A 22,317-nucleotide genomic window follows, 5' to 3' on the forward strand; every position below is an offset into this window, starting at 1 on the left:
GGGGTCAGCCACGGGTGCGATGCTGCACCGAGGTTCCCTGCGGTGACAGGGCCACGGGGCACCTCGGGGCGACACCCGGCGACCCGGCAGCCACGGAGCCACAGAGGGGAGCAGAGTTTCAAGAAGTAAGAACCCAAAGTATCCAAATTCCGTCCAATAAAAACCGAGTTCCAAGAACTTCATTAAGTCACAAGCAGAATAAATACTAAAGTCTAAGGGCGCCTGTGGGGCTCAGGTCATGGCCTCGCGGTTCGTGAGTTCCAGCCCCGCATCAGGCTCACTGCTGTCAGCACGGAGCCTGCTTCAGATCGTCGGTCTCTCTCTCCGCCCCTCTCCTGCTCACTCCGTGTCTCAAAAATAAACATTTAAAAATGCATATATTAAAATTTTAAAGCCCAAAGCACAGTAGTCAAAACCACAGAAAGCCTGTGGCGAAGGGGCCCCTTTCGGAGGGGCCAGAGAGGCACGTACCCCACCCCAGAAGGAAACACAAAGGTCGCCCCGCCCCCGTCAGAGCCGCGGAAGCCAAGCCCAAACACGCTGCAGGGACATCTTCAAAGTGCCAAGAGAGAGAAAACAAAAAACACCTTTCGACCAAAATTCTACATGCAATGGAAATATATTTCAAAAATACAGTCAAAATAAAGATTTATTTTAGACAAAAGAGCCGAGAGACTGTCTCAGCCAGATGTGCACCATAGGAAAAGCTGAAAAAAGTCTGTCGGGTCAAAAGAAACAATAAAAGGCAATTTGGATCCACACGAGAAAGCAGAGTGCGGGAGGGAGGCACACGTCTCATTTTAAAGGTATCTCGGACGCCATCGGTTGATAAAGCAAACTGCCAGCCAGGTGCTTCCAGCAACAACGTGGCGTCCGGGGTCGGCTCTGTGAGGTTCCCACGTCACGCGGCGCGACACCGTTGTTACCCGCAGGCAGGCTGCGAGCGCAGGTGTGGGTACGGCTAGCGCTAAACCACAAACGGAGCAGGTCACTAATACGCCAAGAGCGGACTTACCATCATCAGCAACGGAATCATCATCAACACAATTACCCCCAAACAACAAAGGGAAATACCACAAATATCGAGATGGGGGATGTAAGCCTGAACATATCGGTATTTCTGCCTAAACCTGAGGCACCCGTGCGGTCCCCAAGTGGCCAGCGGTGGCCACGCCATCATCACCAAGGCCCTACGGGACAGCACCACTGCCACCGCTCTGGGCAAAGCGGAGACGGTCAGATGGGGCCAAGGGCAAACCCCAAATACACGGGCTACGAGGAGGGCACTTCCTACAGAAAATCAGACACACCTGTGAGTAAAGGGACCGGAAGATTCGTTGTGTGACATGGCTGTGTGAAAGCTGCCACGCTAACATTAGAGAATTCAGAACAACACATGAAAGGAGAGATAAAAGAAGGTTTTACAGTGACAAAGGGGGCAATGGATGAAGAAGACAAAATCCTCAACGTTCAACACGCCTAACAGCACAGCTGGAAAACGTGCGAGGCACAGACTGACGGGCTTGAGGGGAGAAGCAGACACATCCACGGCCGTGGTCATCAGCATCCTCTCAGCAGAAAATAGATCGGGGGACAGAAGATCCGTGAGGATACCAAGACCTGAATGGCACCGTCGATCACCTCGGCCCGAGTGACAATTATTGGACACTCATACCCAACGACAGATGGACACACTCTTGTCAAACACACGGGGAACACGCACAAGACACGATGCACCTCCAGTGTGCAGCAGGTCCCGATGCATGTGTAACAGCTGAAACCATATGAAACATTCGCCAACCAGGACAGCACGAAACCAGAAGTTAATAACAGAGAGGTATCTGGAAACAAAGAGAATTATTTGAAAATTAAGCAATACCCTTCTAAGCAACCCTTAGTTAAAGAATAAACCACAAAGGAGATTAGAAAATATTTTTAAATGAATAAAATGAAAATACGATATATGCAAAATTGTATAAGTAAAGCAATGCACAGGGAAAAATTTACAGCAATAAATACCCGTTACTAGGGAAGAAGAAAGGTCTCACGTCAATGATCTAACAAAAGCAAATTAACCCCAGAGTAAGGAAAAGGAAGGAAATCATCAAGATGAGCAAAAACCAATTAACTCAACATTGAACAAATAGAGAAGATTAATGAAATCAAAAACTGGTTCTTTAAAACAATCAATAAAATTGATATACTCACAGTGAGACGAGTCAAGTATGAAACAGAGAAAACACAAACCAGCAATACCAGAAATGAAAAAGGCAGTCTTACTACTGACCATACAGGCATTCAAACAATACTAAGGCAATATGACAATTTCGTGCCAGTACGTTTTACAAGTCTGATGACGTGGGTAAGTTCCTTGAAAACACAAATGATCAAATTTGACTCATGTGAGTAGCAGCAGAAACCTGGGCAACACTGCAGCACGGTGACACGGTGATGCGACAGCACATAACACTGTGTCACTACAACGTTGCCACCTACGGCTGTAACACGTAACACCACAGCACCATAACGCTATGGCTACAACATTAACACGTATGCTAGGGCGTGTACATTGTGATACCACAACATTGTAACGCTGTACCATGTAACGTGACACGGCAAGGTTAAAGAAACTGCAGTCTCAAATCTTCCCACGAAGAAAATGCTCAGCTCACATGCCTCCTTGGAGAATTCCGCCAAATGTTTAAGGGAAGAATAATACCAATTCTACACATACCCTCAGAAAACAGGAGAAACCAATTCCCGACTCGATTCAGGACTCACTTTATAGTTACTCCAGTCAAGGCAGTTCCGTATCATGTTAAGTGGAGACCCAGGTCGATACGGACGGGTCAACACCCAGGTGAGCAGTCACGGGGTTTCAGACACAAGCGTCGAGGTGACTCAGTCATTTCCCCCAACGATGATGACCAACTGGACAGCCACTGAACCCCGACCCATATCAACAAAACTGAGAACCCACTCAGCCTGGCTCACAGATGCAAACATAAACGCTGGAACTGTAAGACTTCAAATCACAACAATTTGCGGCCTTGTTGTGGGTAAGAACTTTTCAGGTGGGATACAGACAACAGAAATCCCAAGGAAAACGCTGGTAACACTGAAATATAAAACCTTCAAAAAAGACACAATTAAAATAAAAGGCAGTCCAGGGGGCACCTGGTGGCTAGGGTCACGATCTCGCGGGTTTTGAGATTGAGCCCCGTGTTGGGCTCTGCGCCGACACCACGGAGCCTGCTTGGGATCCTCTCCCTCTCTGTCTGCCCCTCCCCCGCGCTCACTTGCTCTATCTCAAATAAACGTAAAAAAAGTTTTTAAATAAAAGGCAGTCCAGAGCCTGCAGAAGAGGTTTGCAGTCCAGATCTCAGACGGGCCCCTTGAACTCAGAGGCAACGGACATGTGCAACACAGGAAGGCCCACAGATCAGGGCAGCCTCTGGTGACAGCAGAGGAGACACCAGGCAATGCTCAGTGATGTGTGGGCAGACACAGAAGTGAGGCCCCGCCCTCCCCAGCACAGCCCCGCCCCACCACAGCACAGCCCCACCCCCGTAAAGCCCCGCCCCAGCACAGCCCCACCCCACCTCAGCAGGCCTCACCCAGCCCCGCCCCCTCAGCACAGCCTCGCCCCGCCCCCCAGCCAGCCTCATCCCGCCCCACCCCTCAGCACAGCCCCACCCCCGTAAAGCCCCGCCCCCAGCACAGCCCCACACCACCTCAGCAGGCCTCACCCAGCCCCGCCCCCTCAGCACAGCTTCGCCCCGCCCCACCCCCAGCACAGCCCCGCCCCCCAGCCAGCCTCACCCCGCCCCACCCCCTCAGCACAGCCCCACCCCCAGCAAGCCCCGCCCCATCCCAGCACAGCCTCACCCGGTCCCGCCCCTCAGCACAGCCCCGCCCCCAGCCACGCTCACCCCGCCCCGCCCCCCCAGCAAGCCCCTCCCCATCCCTGCACAGCCTAACACAGCCCCGCCCCACCCCAGCAAGCCCCGCCCCCTCAGCACAGCCCACCCCCAGCAAGCCCCGCCCCACCCCAGCAAGCCCCGCCCCACCCCAGCACAGCCCGACCCCTCCAACAGCCCAGTACAGCAAGACCAAAATCAACCCCAAGGGGTGGAGGGAATGAAGAGTAAACCCAAGCTCATGGCTACAGGACCCAATAGTGGGACAGCCAGTTTCTTAGACACTTTCTTGGAAAGTTTATCAATCAACCCCCACAAGAGTGACACTGTCAATGCAAAGATTTTATACAAATGTTCCCAGTACCTCCACCCGGCCAAAAGCTGGCAACCACAAAACCATCCATCAGGGCAGACAGAAGGACAGGCTCCCGGGACACAGACACACGGACGGCCCTCCAGCACCCCCGCCCTCTGCAGAGACAATGGGACGCTCCTTCCTGAGCACGCAAATCCGGGGAACCGCCTGAGCATCTCCACACAGGTGCCCAGGGCAGGACGGGGACTCGAGGCTTCCAACGCACACTTGGCAACGCCCTCTGTCCCCTACAGGGCCCAGCTCCACGTCTGCTCCAGACACCTGCCCTTCATGCCGCCGGGTCCAGAGGCAGCGGCCCACCCAGCAGTGCTGGAGCGCCGGAGCCCCCTGGAGCCAAACATCGCCCCCACCCGCCGCGTCACGTGGGCCGGCCGGACAGCTGGGCTCTGCCCCGCTGCCGAGCGCTGGCTGAAGGACTGCGTGCCCACTCGGGCCGGGCAGGAGGAGGCCGAGTGGCAGTACGGTGCCCCAGACGCGGGACGAGCAAGGAAGTCAGGGGGCCTCTCGGGTCCAGAGCAGACAGGCCTGGGAGAAACCCAGTGGCCCAGTGTGCGGGCACTGCTGCCCAGGTGGGCTGCCGGGGGTCCGCCAGCACCGCGCCCGCACAGACCCAGGGCCCCGAGGAGGCTGGTGATGACAGCAGCAGCCCGTTCCCCGGACGACACTGGCCGTCCCACAGACAGGACGCAGGGATGTGCGAGCCCCACGCTGAGCAACCCCAGTGAGGGCAAGTCCAAGCACACCCAACGGGCACCAGCGGCAAAGGGCAGGACAAGGCCCCCTGGCCGGCCCCTCGGCTCCCCCCCAACACACACAACCCAGCCTCCACAGGGGACCACGCACCTCTGGCCTCCGGGCCCAGCCAAGCAGCTGCCGATTCCGTGGAACCCAGCGGGGTCACCAGTGCCCGCCTGCCTCCCACCCCACGGGGCCACCGTGCACTGGGGCAGACAGTGAGCAGAGCTGGGGGACCAGTCCCCTGAGGGCATCCCCCTTCTGAGCCTCACATGCTCATCACAGCTGCACAACACGGGGAGCCCCACCGGGTGCACCCCACACCCCAGAACACGGCTGGAGCAGAAGCACAGGGAGACCCCCTGGCCAGCCCCACCTCTGCCAACCGGAGCGGAAACTCAGAACCGAGGCGCTCTAAGAGCAGACCGGAGTCACCACGTTCGGGCATCACAGGACGCTCCACTTCTGGGTCTACTCACCCTGCGGACACAGGCTGGATCTCTGCCCCTGCACCAAGCGGAGGGAGGAAGCGGGGCGGCGGTGGGGGTGTGGTGTGGATCCCGACTCACGTGTGCATGAGGCACAGGAAAGAAAGAGGGACAGCACGGGATCCTCTGAGCATCAGAGGCGTCCTCCTTCCTAAGAGCAGGGAGCCCCCACTGGACAGGGCGAGAGGAGGTGTGGGGCTGGGGGCGCCTGGCCTGGCTCTCGGCCCGGGGCCCGTGCTGAGGGCACCAAGGAGGACCCAGGGAGGGGCTGCGTTCCAGGGAGAGGCAGGGACAGCACCAAATCTCAGGGGGATGACCCTGAATACACAGGTACTCTGTACTTTCCTGTTTCTCCCGGAGAGATCGTCTCCTTGTTCTGCAGCAACAGCCCCCCCGCAAAGTGCTCTGGGGAAGAAAGGCCATGTGACCAGATCCAAGTCTGGGCGGGCAGCAGGACGTCCCTGGTGCGGAGCGAGGCCCGCCACCTGCACCCAGGCCACACCATGGAGCCTCCCACACATGCTCAGCCACCCCCCGAAACCCAGGTGTGCGGCAGGCCACGGTGCCAGGGAGGTGAGAAGGTGTGTGGACAACCATCACAAAGCCGGGAAAGCCCGGTGCTGGGAGCCAAGGGCCCGAGGGGCCCGTAGGGAGCCCTGCCAGGGGGGCCACACTCCTGCCTCAGGGCCTGCAACAGGGACAGGGACCTGGGGGGAGGGGGAGGGGGAGGGGGAGAGAGCTGGAGGGGGAGGAGCCGGAGGGCGGGGCTGTGAGGAAGGTGTGAGGTTGGGTCCCCCACCGGTGAGAGCACCTCCACCCTGAGCCGAATGCACCGGCCCCCCTCCCCCCACGGGGGGAAGGGGAGACCCAGGAGGCAGAGGGGAGCCCGAGGGACCGCGCAGGGCTCAGTCTGGGGCCAGGGCCAGAGCAGGGCCGCAAGCGGGCTCAGGGTCAGCAGGGCCAGGGAGGAGGGGGCCTCAAGCTCGGGGTGCGGGGCAGCAGTCCGGTCTTGGAGGAGGGAGGCAAGCGTTGGGCTCCGTCCGGGAAGAACACGGGAACCAAGGAACGGAGGCGCAGGTTCTGGGCACCTCGAGCTCTCCCGCTGCCCACGGCAGGCCACGGAGGTGTCCACGCCTGACATTACAGAGCAGGAGGCCCTCAGCCTCGGGATCCCACTGCTTCGTGGCCCCCAGCCAGCACCAGGTGCCACTGAGGACACGGCAGGCAGCGGCACCCAGACCACCGCCTTGCCCGCCACCGGCGGAGACGACGTCCCCAAATGCGGGGCTGGCGGGGGAGAAGCGAGGCAACGCCTGTCCTGTCTGCTGCACAAACACGTGTCTGCTTCTGTTTTGTTTCTGACGTTCTTTGTGTATTTTCTGGCCCCGTTTCAAAGCCGAACACCAGGTACGGACTCAGAAACGGTCCTCAGGACCTAACACCGGCACTCCCGATGACCAAGGAGTCACGCACAGATGACCTGCACGCCCCCCACACCTCCCTTGTACCTGCCGTCCCCTCCCCCTCCCCACCGGCCTTCCTCCGCCTCTGGCCCCAAGGCTGCTGCCGCTGCAAAGCCCCACTGCTGTGCGTGACCCTGCACCTGTCTGGGACCCACCCACTGGGCTCTCTGACGCCCCGCTGGACCTCCACGGGTCCCCCGACCCCCTGTGCCCGACAGGAACCTTCGAGAAGTGACCCCCACAGGGCAGCACGCCCCAGAGAACTCAAGGTGCCCACCGCCCCCCCCACCCCCGCCACATCCCGATGCCGCGGGGCCGGCTCTGGACGTCAGGCCAAACCCCAGCTCTACCACCCAGGCCTTAAAACCAGAGAGTCGGCGGGAGCGCTTTACTTCACGCACAGGCTAAGAGCCCTGGACGGGACAGGAGAGCAAGAGAGGGACACGCCGAGGCACAGAGGGTGACGTGGGGTGAGCGCTCGAAACCCGCGTGTTTTGGGTGTGTGCGCGTACACGGGACAGCAACAGGAAACGCGTTTCCTCCTGGGGGCCGGGGTCCAGAGGCAGGAGGCGGAGTCCTCGGGGGAAGACCGTGTCTCGACACGACCGTGTCGTGTGCCCGGCTCCCCGCTCTGCAGCCGCGAGGGTCAGGGCTGAGGTGGATTCACCTGCCGCGCCCGGACATTCAGAAGGCTGTCCCCGCGCGGGCAGGCGAGTGCGCGAGTCCGGGGGCGGGAGTCACCGGAGGTGGTGCAGGTGGGGAAGAGGAGAGGGGAGGAGAGCGTGGCGGGAGGACCGAGGCCTGGCCACGAGCAGGCCACCGCGGGCCTGCGCCTCCCGCCGGCCGGACGGCCGGGGCAAGGCACTCACCTCTGAGCGGCTCCAGGCCGAGGCCCTCCGAGGCGGGGGCCTGGCAGGAGAAGGTCTCAGCCACCGCCTGCTCCACAGGCGTGAGGGCCGAGGCCTGGAGCCGGCCGGGGCCGTGGGCCACGTGGCGGAGGTCGCCCAGCTTGCGCCGCACGACAGCGCGCAGGTCCCTCCACTTGTGCTTGAGGTCCACGACGTCCCGGCGGCAGTAGCCCAGGGCGTTCACGGCCTGCAGGATGCGGCTCCACACGCGGGTACCTGCGGGTGGGCTCGGCCTTCAGCAGCCCCGTGCCGAACAGCAGCTGGTGGTGCTTGCTGACCTTGGACACCAGGACCTCTGTCTCCTGCGGGCAGAAGTTGGGTTTCCTCTTCTTGGCCCGCGTGGCGCCGGGCCCCGCCAGCCGGCCGTGGGCCCCGCCGGCAGAGTCCTTCCTCGGGCTCGCAGCAGGCGGTGAGCCGGGCTCTGGTGTCCCACTGCCTTCGGGGGCGACCCCTGGCCCTGGAACGGCACCAAAAGGCGGGTGTGTAAGGCCCTGGGCCGGCGGGGTGGCCCCCAGGGCGCCTCCTCTCCGGCTTCGGCTTCAGGACACTGCCGGCCCCTCCCTGTGGGTGTCCACAGGTCCGACTGGGCTCCGCGGGCAAGGCGCTTCACTTCCGGGCTGCGGGGCATGTCTCCAGAAAGGGCCACCTCTGGCAGCCGTCATCGGGAGCCAAGGAACCAGACAGGCAGGAGCATTCCTAGGTCATCCCTCCCCAGGGGACAGCCTGGCCACGGACGCGCCTGGCGGCCCTGGCTGAGAGGCCCCGCCCCGCCCCTCCGAGCCCCCGCAGCCTGCGGTCCTCAACACACGGGGGTCCGGGGCTGGCCGTGCAAGCAGCAGGTCCTGGGGCCTCTGCCCAGCTGGGAGATTTGTCCCCAGCCGGCACATGCCTGCCGGGGGTGCAGGGGACCATCTGTAAGGGCAGAGGAGGCAGCTCCCCCATCAGACCACAGGTTTCCCAGACGTGAGGAGAAAGCCCCCGAGGGGAGAGGGATGTCTGAGCCCTACGGAGCACGCAGAGAGCAGCCCCCCCCGCCCCGGCCTGTCTCCCTCCAGGTCCCCGTCAATCAGAAGGCGACCTCTACAGAGGCCCACAGCCCCTGCCCTCACTATAGCGCACACCAGGGACCTCGACTCTCCCTCACCAGCGCCCCCTGCGGGGAGAATCCCGGCTCCGGAGTGAAGGGGCCGAGTGAACCAGTCCCATAGGTCTGAGCCTCATCCCTGGAGCCCACGGGGCCCCAACCAGCACAAGTCCTCATGCCGCACCCCTCTGTCACCAGTCCAGCCCGGCTACACCATCTGCCGTCCCTGGAGAAGGGAAAGGCTAGCGGGGGTGAGGTACAGACCAACCAGAATCCCGGCCAGCCTCGGGCCGCCTCGCCCAGCTCCCGCCTGCTGACCCTCCCTCCTCGGCGCTGGGCGTCTCTGGGCGGCCTTCCCCGGAACCCTCCCGGACCCAGCACCCGAGCGGAAGTACCTCGCTTCCTGGCCCTCGGGCCTCTGGGCGTGCCCGCCGACCCCAGATCACCTTCCCCGTCCTTGCCCACACAGGGGTCCTGCGGGCTGCTCTCTGGCGACGGGCAGGGGAAATGGCGTATTCCATACTCGGTCCAACATTTAGCGCACTCTACAGACAGCAAGGGACAGTCACAGTTACACCCAGCCCGTCCACAGAGCAGCTCGGGTGCTGCTGGCAGAGCAAGGCCCCCACACAGGACAGCAGGTGCCCTGAGCCCTCCAAGCATCCACGCCAAGAAGCTCCATTCAGTCCCACCTCCTCCAAGGAGCCCTCCCAGACTGCCAAACCCTCTGCCGGAGGCCAGCTCCGAGTTCAATACTTTAAATGCTCCAGATCTTTCTTTGAACCACAATTACTCCAAAAGGTGACCCCAAACAAGGATGAAATTGCCTAGAGCAGGGCCTTCAGGCATGGCCCACAGACCAGGCCAGGCCTTCAGCGGGTGTTACCTGTCACCTGTCTGCAACAAATGATGTACGTAAACGGGGAGCAAGGCCTTAGGGATGTTTATGGCAGTTCAAAATCACCACAGCAACCAGGCACGGGAGCATTCTGTTGTAAGAACGTTGTTCCGTGGCTTCTGGGCAGTGAAGATAAATGTAAAACCCGCCCTCCTGCCTCTCGGCTGCACAGCTGAGGGGCAGTGGCTCCGGGCACCTGGGCGGCCTCCTCCTGCTCCCTGGCCCCCAACAGGCTCCCATCATGGGGTTGGTCCCCCAGGGGAGACACTTGGTAATTTTCATGTATTTAAAAACACTTCCTGGACACATTTTCCCGTAATGTGTCAACCAAAGACACGCCTTATAAAAACACCTTTACGTCTCTGAGAGATGTGCCCTTCAATCCATGGCACCTTGAGTCGATGAGGGGGTGCGTGCAGCCTGGGGCCACACAAACCAGAGCCCGGGGCTGTCTGTGTAACCCTGTTCTCTCTGGAGCTCTCTCTGAAAAGGCAGTTTCCAGGGAGCGAGCTCTAGAAGGTGTCGGCTGACCTGACCACACTGACAGCTGCTCTGAAACCCAGGGACACGGCCTGTCCCAGGCCATTCCCAGCTCAGAGCTCCTGAAGGGGCAACTCCTTCCCGGAAAAGGCCTGAGACTTGCATCTCCCCAGAGGAGATAGCAAAGGACACCGCTCTGCAGGGGGTGGGGGGGAGGGACACGGTGGCCCAGTGTGACAGGAACAGAAGGGCTGCACCAAGCAATCCCCCTAGGACCCCACCCGGGGTGGGAGAGGTCTCCAGGCAGCAAGAACCCAAAGCACACAGGCAGGCCCCGGGGCCCCCGGCCAGACTCGGGGAGGAGGGCACCCCTCGGGAGGAGCCTCCACCCTTCCGGGAAGGTGGCCCCCGTGCCTGTGCCATCAGGGGAAGGACGCGGGACGGCAGGACGGCAGCCGGCTTACTCGAGGGTGGAGGTTCCCCGGCCACGGAGAACTGCAACAAGCAGGTCTCCGAGGCAGACCGAGAGAACTCTCCTCCGTGTGTGGGGAGGCAGGCGCGGCCCCGGATGGTCACGGCACGTGAGAGAGAGGCGGGGGCCGAGGGCCGACACGGAGGCATCTGCGGGTCTGAGCACGAGCCTCCAGGCCAGGGCCCATCTCACGCAGCCCCTCTTCCTGAAGGGCTTCGTGGGGAGCCTGCGGGGCGGGTCCTCTCCCCAGACACCTGCCAGGCGCCCCTGCAGGCACGCGTTCCCCGGGTAACAGCGTCCAGGTACCTGGCAACTGGGGTCACCCTCTGCTTCGGGCCCCCCAGAGCTCCCCCCGTGGGGGCAGGGAGACTGGAGGCCCAGCTGGCGCCCGCATCGCCACCCGATGACCTCGCCACGCTGGCATCTGGCCACGGCAAGCCCGGGCCCTGCCCACCTCCTCCTGCTCAGTCCACACGGTCCCCAGACGCCTGTGGAGGGGCCCGCGTGGCCTGCCCTCCGGAATCACATGACCCTTGAACTTTGAGGGGGTCCGGAGACAACTATTGTTTCTGACTATTAGAACACACACGGTTGCGAGAAGTTCGAACGCAGACAGTTACAAGAAAACGATACAGATCACCTGTGATGACGGCATCTGGAGACGAACACTGTTACCATGGGGGCAGGGGTCGCGCACAATTAGAACACTCTGGGCACGGCTCCGCGTCCTCCAGTCAGCACACCCGTCACCACGTCTGGACGTGTGCAGAGGCCGCCCAGCCACCTTCAACTGACGCTAACACCGCCATCACAGCCCGACCCAGGCTGCGCCTCGCCCCGCCGGCTCGCTCAGCGAATCCTCTGTCGGCCACCGCCGCACCCGGCACCCCTGCCCACAGGTCGGTGACTTCCCAGCCGTCCAGGAGGCGGCGGCACCGGGCCAGGAGAGGGCAGGTTGCGGGGTCCGGGAACCGCCCGTGCCCTCCCCTCCAGAGCGAGCCGGCACGCGGTCACCTCCAAGTCTGTCTCTCTGGGCACGGTGAGGCCCGGGCCTCCCGTCCGCAGTGAGCTCGCGAGTTGGCCCGCTTGCGTGAGGACTGTCGGGTTTCCCTTCGATTTGTGTGAGTTCGTCACGTGTTAGCAGTCGGCCAGTCAACTTCCTGCTGTGACTCCTCCACGAAGAGGTCACCCTAAGCTCTGCATGACTCCCTCCAGGGTCGCATGCACCCCAGGGCTCGGTGCACAGCGGGTCCCGGGTGACGGCAGCCACTCCCGCACACGGGGGTCTCCGCCGGGCCCCACCGCCCAGGCCCCTGCCCGGACCCTTTTCAGGGCGCCCCGCAGAGGACACAGTATAAGCAGCCGGGTCCCGACAACTGTCAACAAATCAGGACAATATAGATCCTCTTCTGGCAAAAATGCAATTAAGTAGAATCATTTTTTAAAGATAGCCAGAAAAAAACCACATATATTTGGAAACGATGAACCACAGTTTGAAATAAATCCTGAGTCAAAGAAAAAATCATAACGGAAATGAGAAAATACACCCGAAGTCTAACTTAAGAATACTATATACTTTTAAATGTCTGACGCTCAGCGAAAGCAGTGATTATTTGGACATTTATAATCTAAAGTGGTTTTATTACAAAAGAATAAAAACTGAACACGAATGAGGTAAACATCCTCCTCAGGAGTCAGAAAAATCAAACAGCTCCAGCTTCAAGAAAAAAGGGAGAAAACAATAAAAATGTGAGCAGAGATCAATCACGTACAGACGCATGCACCGGAAGGTGTCAGGAAAGTCAGGAGTCAGTTCGTCAGAGAGACTTACAAAACTGCCAAGCCTCAGTCAACACGATCGTAAAAGAAGAAAATAAGGAAGGTACAAATAAACTCTATCAGGAATAAAAAAAAAGAGTGCGATCCAGACACCGTGGCTGTTAGTAACACAGCAGCCACCGCAAGAGTGGGCGCTCCCAGCCTCTGGGATTTGCCGCGGTCCGTGGGAGGTCACGCACGTCCAGGCGGTGGGGCAGGGGCAGCGTAGGGCAGGCGGCCCCCGGCCAGGCCCTCAGCGATGCCACAGGGCTGCCTCGTCAGCAACCAGCGGCTACTGTCTACATTTCACTTCCATAAATTCGAACGTTTACATGAAGCAGACGGAGGTCTCACTTTGATTTAACCAAAATGACCCAAGAGGAAATAGAGAGCCTGGGTAGTTTTTACAACTGGAGACATGAAGTGCTAATCTAAAAAGCATTCCCCAAAGGGAACACTACACCCGGATGCTTTTACAGCAAAATCCAGAAACACTTAAGGAACACGGAGTCCTGTCCCTCCAGAGACTCACACAGAAGACAAACACCCTGTCGCTCAGCATCACAGAGACTCTGAGCGGCTCAGGAAGGCAGAAGAAGGGCGAACGCACTGGGGAAGAAGAGAAAAAAAGTCACTATTTACGAATGACACCATCCAGACAGAATGAGTACGGTCAATAGGAGTTTGGCAAAACGGCAGCATATAAAGTTGGGGGGCAAAAATCAATTACGCTCCGCAGGAAAAACGGGGTTTCTTCAAGAAATAAACTTCAAGGAAAAAAGGGCCAAAACGATGGAGAAGCTCGAGCTTCCAAGAGACGTAGGAGGCCTGTCAGCACACGGGTCTTCCCAGGGTCCCGCTTCCCAGCGCGAGGCCACCGAGCTGTGATTGACAGCAGGGCACATCCGGCCAGGCCCTCTGGGGGCGCTCAGAGGCACGTGGACACGTCAACAGAGGGTGCGTGCTATGTCTGGGACTCTCCACAGAATGACGCAGGGGCAGGCCAAGGGCACAAGGAGCTGGACGGGCCACGAGTAGACACCTGACGAGGTGGAGCGGGCAGCCCCGGGGCTCGCTACGTTATGGTGTCTACTCCTTGTTTTTCTTTTTTTGAGAGAGAGGGGGCATGAGTGCACACACGAGCAGGGGGACGGGTGGCAGACGGAGGGAGACGGAGACGGAGACGGAGAGGGAGAGGGAGAGGGAGAGGGAGAGGGAGAGGGAGAGGGAGAGGGAGAGGGAGAGGGAGAGGGAATCCCAAGCAGGTGCTGTGCTGTCAGCACGGAGCCCGACACGGGGCTTGATCCCATGACCCTGAGATCATGACCTGATCCGGAATCAAGAGTCAGACGCTTAACCAAGTGAGTCACCCGGGCACTGCAATGTCCACTTTTCTGTTTGAAACCGTCCACATCTTGAAAGTTTAAAAAGTAAATAAAACGTCAAGACTGCTTTTTTAAAAAACCAGTTACTGTGTATGTGAACCAGCAACAAAGATTTAGAACGCGTAATATTCAGAACGGTGCCGCTTACGACAGCATCGACAAACACGTTTTCTTCGTGAGAGCAAAGCTAACGAAAGGTATGTAAGATTTTTACGGTAAAAGTTGTAAGACTTTACTGAACGATACGGAAGAAGATCTGAGGAAGAGAAAGGCGCGCTCACGGACCGGAAGCCCACGGCGATGACGGGGCCAGGACTCACCTGTACCAGGTGAGTGCAGCAGGTGCACGGCAGCTCCCGCCAATGCTCCAGGCCCGAGGGGCGGGAGTCTGAAGTTCATGTTCAAGAACGAAGGGCCAGAAACACCCAAGCCATGTCTGAGAAAAACAAGTAGGGCAACTTACGTAAAAAATACCAAAACCCGTAACTCTGAAAACTAAGGCGGGATTTGGGGCAGGAAGAGAAAAACTGACCGAGAGAGCCCACGCGGAAGCTGTCCCAGAACTCTGGCTCTGCGGGCCTGCAGGATGGGACGGCATCTTCGGAGACTAGCCCCAGGACTAGAGAAACAGCATCACGGCCCCACCCCCGCACACACCTCTCGCCGTAAACAGAAGTCCAGGTGAGTGAAAGACTGACCCCGGAAAACCAAATCTCGTCGTAGGAAAGGAAACAAGCCGGTACCAGCTCGTGCCAGGATTTGTCACACTGAACCAAAGTGCAAAGGTGACAGATACCACAGGCACGCTCAGGCGCTCCAACAGCCCGCACCCGCCCAGCAGGCACCACAGAGGGAAGCAGGCCCCCGCCGAGCAAAGATGCGGAGGGCCAGCTGACGACGGGTCGTCCAGGATGCAGAAGGGACCCTTACAAATCAGCAGGAACACGGCAAACTTGAGAGGAGAATTAACGGGAAGAGTTCTCAGCTGGAGAAGAAATGGACCCGTCCCATCGGTCACCAGAGAAATGGAAAGCGAAGCCAGAAGAGACCGTTCCCCACCCACAGACCGCGAACGGTCACCGCCCGCCACCGGCTGCCACGCGGCATGACGGGGATGGGGCGCCAAGGGCACCAGGGTGGCGCCAGCACAGCTGACCAGGACGGGGCACCAGGGGCACCGAAGCGGGACCAGCACGCGCCTCGGGTGCGCGGCAGCCCAGACAGAGCCAACGGGTCCCCTGCACCTGCCGGGCGACGGCGCCCCAAACAGACGCCCACGCTAGCCCTCGCACGTGGACCCATGCAGGTGCCACGCAGCCACAGAGCAGGAAGACGCAAGGGGACAGCGACATTCCACATCAGGGATATTCAGGAGCAAAGCCAGCAAACGGCAGAATAATAAATCGTACGGAACAAAGTTCCGAGACGTGCGAAGGCAGCACGGGGCCCTGTGGGGACGGACGGACACACACACACACACACACACACACACACACGTAGGCAAAACTAGGAAGAAGACAAAGAAGCCAGAACCACGCTGTTCAGAGTGAGGTGGTGCTGCGACAGGACAAGGGGACTTGGGAGTCCTAGAAGGGGGTCCCCGCTCTGCCCTGCACCAGCTGCATGGAGCCCCGAGCCCGCCTGGCCTCAGTTTCCTCCCCTGTGTGTTGCGAAAATTACACCCCTGCACCACACTGTCATTAGGAAGACCAGTCTAGGCCATCCATCCACTCAGCTGTTGGCCAGGTACCCCAGGCACCCCCAGACCAGCTCGGGGCACCTGCTGAGTGCCAGCCTGAGGCCAGAATGGCCTCAGACACCAGGTCCGTCCCCACGGCGGGCCGCCTCTCCCAGTGAAGCCTCTCCTGGTGCTGACCCAGTCCAGCACCAACCACCCCGCCCCAGCCCCTGGCCACAGGCAGCACTGCTCCCACAGCCCACCTACCCCTGCCACCACCGCGACACAGCAGAGACCCGCCCACTGCCACCCCTGCCACCCTTCCAACGCCACGAGCCACTGTCATTACCTAGGGGCTGATAGCCTTGTCTGGAGGGTCCCCCGAAAGGGCTGTGGCTCCCCAGGCCACCACTGCCAGCGATGGATCCATAGGACATCTTTTTACGGAGAGCAGGGCCACTGCCTTCCCACAGAGCTGGAAGAGACAAAAAGCAGGAAGGGAGAGGAGTTAGTGCTCCAGACCCAGGGTCACTCGGGCCCCTGCCCGCCCAGCCCACCGGCCTGGCTTCACGTCGTCCCCACCCCTGCATCTCAGCCCAACTGAGCCCCTTCAGGTGCCCACCTGTCCCACTGTCCTCACGTGAGGACAGACACCGGGAATCACCTCTCCCCTGAGCAAGCCCACCCCTGCCGAGCTGAGAACCCACGGGGCTTGTGAACCCGCCAAGCCTCTGGCTCCAGCTCAGTTCTTCTGAGCCTCGCAAGTCGGCGGGAGGGCTGGGGACAGGCTGCCTGGGCCGGACCCACCTCAACACGTGGTACCGATGCAGCTCGGACGGGACACTGACCCTCTGTGGGCTCAGCGACCCCATCTGTAAGATCAGGGGGACGCGAGGCCCTGCCTCCCAGGCGCACAGAGAGCAGGAAGTGACACCCACGGTCCCAGCACTCTCGGAACACGACCGCCTGTATCGCCGCCTGAACACGACACCGGCCGTCCCGGCCGCGGGCACTCGGCCTCCTGCCCGCCCCACCTGCTTCTCCGGTGAACCACAGCTCCAGGGCGGCGGAAGGGACATCTCCAGACATGATCTGCCCCCCGGGACCCCCCAGGGTCATCAGCTTCCCGGGTGGCCGCACACGTGCCGTGTGCACAGAGACCCGTCCGGCGAGCGGCTGATCGGCCACGTCACGCTCCCAGCAGGCCGGGCTGGGCTCCCAGCACATCGCAGCCACTACTCCACTGCCCTGGACAAAAGCCCACGTGAGAGCGCGAGAGGGCAGGACTGTGACCTGCGAGCTCCCGGGGCCGGTGGGGGCCCACGGAGCGGGCTGCCCGAGCCGTCTGCCAGCCAGGGCCCCTCCACGGCCAGGAACTCCGGAGCACCCCAAAGAGCTCTGGTTTACGGGCGGGACGTCCACCGGTGCTTACTGGGTTACAAATTAAAACAAGGTTGTAAAACTATATTCAGTAACTCATCTTAGAATAACAGTAAATCCATCAGCTATTAAATAGGCGACACAACTTTAGGACACACAACTGCATGTGCCCGGACAGAACAGCTCAGCAAGAAGACGGGCCGCCCGGCTCCCGGTAAATCCGCAGGCGGGCTCGACGGACGCGCTGGTTCTCACAGCTGCTTCCGGCTGCGACGTGACGGTGGTTGGAGCGGATGACGAAATCTGGCCCCAACAGGGCAGCTGTCGGGGGGGCCCCGGGGGCCCCGCACCTGCTCCAAGGAGCGCGGGCCTCACATCCCGGATGCCTGCCGAGGTCACCGCTGGACTTGGCTTCCCGGATGCCCCACGAGGGGAGACGGGCCGCGCAGGGAGAGCGGGAGGAGCCAGCAGCAAGAGAGGACGCAGGGGTGACCGCCGGCCTGGAGGGGAGGTCTCGGCGCGGCAAGCCGGGCACCCGCACGCTTGCCAGCGCCTGACGGGAGCACGTCGGACGTGGAAGACGGAGCCCAGGACACACGGGGACACACCCGGAGCGAGCGGCACCGGGAAGAGCCGTGTAACGTGGCGGGGAAACGGCCGGGGCTGGCGCCCAGAGCGGCGGGCACACTCACGCTTCCCTGCGCGCCTCCACGGGCTTGCACGCCGTCCTCACGAGCAGCTGCGGGGGCACCCCACCACTGCTCACGCCGCAGACGGGGACACTGAGGCACAGAGGGGTAAGCGCCCAAGGCCACACGGCCGGCAGAGAAGGGTTTCGGACCTCACGGGGCGACCCCAGTGCCCACGACCTCCCCAGGTGGCCTCCTTGGGGGCAAATCCAGGTCACCCAGCCCCTCGCCACCATCCCTGGAGACAGGAGGCACTGCCCCCAAAGCCCCACAGGACGCTGTCCGGGGCGCCCGGGGCACACCAAGGTGCTGGGGACACCACGGTGCCCAAGAGCAGCGCTTGGTGCAAAGGTGGGAGACGTCTGCCCCAGGAAGCAGAACAGAGACAGAACGGGCCCGGAGGCCAGAATGGGCCTCCTGCCTCCGAGGGACGGGAATCGTGGGGACAGAGGAAACCAAGGGAAGGGGATGAGCAACTCAGAAACTCAAGGCGACGGCCCTCATGAGCCATGAGGACAGAACTTAAAACCACGGCGGCCCCATGAAGGTATAGAAGACACTTTCTGACACGGTGCAGGCCCTTCCCTGCCCTTCTTGGGAGAGGACAAGAGTCCACATTCCCCCTAGGACGGAGAACCCAGGAAAACAGGCACGACCGCCTGCGGCACGAGCCAAGAGGCCCGGGGCCCAAGCTGTGCCAGGGACAGGGGGGCGACTGGCTGACAGCGCGGCAGAAGGTTCCAGACACACATCCTCGGGAGGGTGCAATCACGGCCGCGGCGTCTGGACCTAACCGAGCCCCAGGGAAACACGGTGAAGGGGAAACGAGGACGATCCCAGGTAATGACGAGGCTCAGCCCTCAGCGGCTGCAGTTAGGAACGGCCTCATCCACCTGCCAATAGGATGCAGCACAGAGCCGTGCTGGAGGAGGGCAAGTGTGTGTGCGAGTGTGTGTGCACGCGCAGGTACGAGTGTGTGGGTGTGCTCGAGCGTGTGTGCACAGGTGTATGTGCTCGAGCGTGTGCATGTGTGCGTGCGCTCAAGCATATGCGCGTGTGTGTGCATGTGTGTGCTTGGGCGTGTCTGCACATGTGTGTGCGTGTGCTCGAGTGTGTGTGCACAAGTGTGTGCGTGCATGCATGTGCTGTATGCATGCATGTGCTCAAGCGTGTTGCACGGGTGTGTGTGCTCGTGTGCATGTGTGTGCACAGGTGTGTGAGTGCATGTGTGTGCTCAGTGTGCATGCGTGTGAGTTCAAGCACACGTGTGAAAGGACACTTCAGTCGTCATCTTGCAAGACAGTGGATAGTGTCTAACTGCTGGAAACAACAGAGAAGTAGTGAACGAGCATGTTATTCAGAGAAAAGTTACCCAAAGATCTAGAAGATCAAAAGTAGCACACGCTGGGAAGAGGAAACTGGAACCCCTGTTTTTCTCAAATAACCACTGTAGGGCTCATTTTTTCTCCACACTCTGTATGTGTATAATCCTGAAACATTAAAGCTTCATTTTTAAGATTCCACTGAGATCATCACGCAGAAAGAGGAGTCTGGAAACAGAGCGGCGGGCTGCGGGGGAGTCTGCCTTGAGCAGACGACCCAGGCAGAGACCCACACTCTCTTCAGATGCCTGGAGGGTGGCCCCAGAGTCACCATGTTGTCCTGGGGCGCTACGAGGACCCCAGGCAGGCACAGGGCACTGGGCACCGTGTCCGGTGTGAACAGGGCGGGCCCCGGCACAGCCTTGGGGTCGTGAGCATCTGTCGGGAGTCGGCGGGAATGTCCCCTGGGACAGGAAGCTGTGGGGACCGGGGGCCATGGCTAGAGCCCCGGACTGGGCGGGCTTGGCAGCTCCCCAGAGGAAGCAGCTCAAGCGGGGTCCAAACGGGCGCAGGAAGGACTGGCCGACTGGGTCGGAAGGGAGGGGCGGCCCGCACACAGGGGAGCCCGGGGCCTGCCAGAGGAGGTGACAGAGACTGGTGGGGGGGGCAACACTAGGGACTCCCAGCCCAAGCCCACAATGTGCCCAGCACAGGGAGGGCAGCAGAAAGGGACAGAGGGGCCGAGCCCACAGCACCACTGAGGGGCGAACGGAGGCCACGGGGGCCACCCTCGGCCGCATCCGGGCAAGCAAAGGGCAATGAGCAGCCCACCTGCAGAGGCAGGGAAGGGAAAAGACCCCCAGCCTGCCGCCTCGTCTGGCCCGCAACCTCCTCTCGCCGGGTACCGCCCGCAACATGTGCCACCAGTGTCTGCTCGGCAGACGGGGGGTGAGGCTGCCCCCCTGCCAGGGCCACAAAGAGGCGCCCCAGCCTGAGGACCAGAAACACCAAACACCAGTACCTGTCCTGGGCCCACTGCTCCAGCCCCTGGGGGACCCAGAACCCAGCAGGGCCCCCCCCCCCACATCGCTGGGAGACAGCGAGGGGCCGTGGGCACACACTCAGGTCCCCCAGGCGCCCTGTGCCCGGGCTGCGCCATCAGCTTCCTCCACACCGCTCCCACTCAGCCGCCCGCAGCCAGTTCGCGCCCCGACCCTCAACGGGCGAGGGCAGGCGGCAGGCGGCGGTGGAGTCAGACGGGGAGGGGGAGCAGCGGGACAAAGGCCGGGGCGGCCACCGGGGGCCCAGGCGGGCGGAAGCGGCAGCAAGGCCCACGGGAGGGCCGGGGGGGCGGGGGGGGGGGGATGCTGTTGGGCCGCAGTACCCAGGAAGGGCCCTGGACCGCCTCGGAGCTGCCGGAGGCCACGGGAACACTGCCTGCTCCCGAGCAGGCCTCCCATCGAGCGGCTTCCTCGAGCCGCCGGCTCCTCGGACCCTGCGCCCCCAGGGCTGGCGCCAGGCTCGTTGCCAGCAGCCTGAGGGAGCCATCTGTCCTTGTAGTGCCCAGATCCTGCTTTTGGGGCAGCAAAGGAAGCGGGGGGTGCCAGGGAACGCCCCAGCAACACAGCCCCGCCCCCAGGACAAAGCCCCTAGGCCCCAGAGGAGAGAACAGATGGACAGCAGGACGCCCCCGGACCCTGGTCGGGAGAGAGCAGCGGACACAGCTCCAGGCTGGAGTCCAACGGCCTGGCCTCCAGGGCCGGTGCCAGGGCCAGGACAGGGCCGGCTCTGCCCCGGACGGGCTCCCGAGCAGGACATGACCTCTGCCTGCAGCTTCCTTCCATCGGCCTGGGGCTGTCAGAGGCAGGGGAGTCCCGAGACCCCGGCTGACCTTGCTGGCAGCAGAGAAAGGACAGTATTTTCTAGACTGGGGTAGCCCTCAAGCTGGAGGGGACCCCAAGGATGGAGAGCAGGCGTCTGTTTTCTCAAGTGTAAAATGGGCAGCTGTCCAGCCCTCAGTGAACTAAGCAAGGAGTGAGTTCATCTTTGGGTCTCATTCCCTGGACCGCTGACCTGCGCTGTGATGGGGACACAGCAAACTCAGCATCACACAGTCCCCCCTGCCCGTGGGCCTCAAGCTCCAGCTGGGCACAGACAAGACAGGAGGCAGGAGACCGATGCACCATCATGGGGACCCTGCCTCGGTCCCACCCAGACTTCGCCCTGCTGACGGCCCTGGGGACCTGGCCCTCAGGCCTGGGCTCTGGCCTGGGGCGCTGTCCTTCACCTGAGTCCTCGCCCGTCTCTACCCTGCTGCCCCTCTCTTGCCCTTCTTCCCCACCCCTGCACAACCACACCCCTGGTTAATCTGCCTTTCCAGGCAACACTGCACCCGCCCGCCCCTCTGAGACCCAAGTGGGTGTCAGGCCGCAGTGGCACCGGGATCCCCCTGCCCCTCCCTGGACACATGGCGAGCCCTTCTCTGGGCACAGTGCCGGGCTGAGGGACAGGACCCAAGCCATAACCAGAAACGTGTCCAACACAGAGAGCGGCAAACGGGCACCGGCTCCCTTCAGTGCCTGCCGTGTGAGGGGTCAGCAGGGAGGCGGGGAGGCTTCCTGGAGGAGGCAGGGCCGGGTAGAAGAAGAGCGTGGTACCAGGTAGTGCAGAAGGAAAGCTGGCCGGGGCCTCCCCCCACCGCCCGGACCGTCCCGCTGCGAACCACCTTCCGCTCACCTGGCCGCACGCCTGGCACGACCGAGGAGGCCCGCTGGGAGGGGACCCGAAGCCAGCGCTGCCCCGCGCACGGCTCCGCCCGGGGCCCAGCCGCCAACCCCGGCCACGCCATTCCGGGGAGGCAGGAGCCCCAGAGCCGCGTTGCTCAGAGACCGCAGCGCGGCCCCCCGGGGAGGGCAAGGCTGGAGGCTGTGATGCCCAGTCCCGCCCACGCTGCTCCAGGCAGAGGCCGGGCAGCCCCGGCTTGCCGATCGCGGCAGGCGGACACCACGAGTCAGCCCAGGGGAGCAGCGTCAGGCTGGGCTGCTACCCTCTGCGCCCGCGCTTCCCTCGACGGACTGCTGCCCGTAGGCCCCCCAAAATGCCTGTCTCACCAACGTGCCCTCACGGGTGCTGCAGAAGCCAAGCCGGCCTGGAGACCCTGGGCGAAGGCCACGACGTCACAAGACCCAGCTACCCAGCACGCTCGCCGATCCGGGCACACC

The 22,317-nt window shown here is 61.6% G+C and overlaps 1 protein-coding gene across 1 annotated transcript in view; it reads right to left on the reverse strand.

Annotated features, from left to right (window-relative positions):
* TSNARE1 (t-SNARE domain containing 1) overlaps positions 1-22,317 on the reverse strand; it is a 102,060-nt gene that overhangs the window by 49,242 nt on the left and 30,501 nt on the right. Inside the window, 4 exon segments of the mRNA XM_042973238.1 lie at positions 7,852-8,101; positions 8,103-8,347; positions 9,370-9,519; positions 16,055-16,180. Coding sequence (XP_042829172.1) covers positions 7,852-8,101; positions 8,103-8,347; positions 9,370-9,519; positions 16,055-16,142 — 733 coding nt within the window. The 5' untranslated portion in view covers positions 16,143-16,180.

The sequence above is a fragment of the Panthera tigris genome, chromosome F2 (genome assembly GCF_018350195.1).
Source record: "Panthera tigris isolate Pti1 chromosome F2, P.tigris_Pti1_mat1.1, whole genome shotgun sequence".
NCBI classification, from domain to species: domain Eukaryota; kingdom Metazoa; phylum Chordata; class Mammalia; order Carnivora; family Felidae; genus Panthera; species Panthera tigris.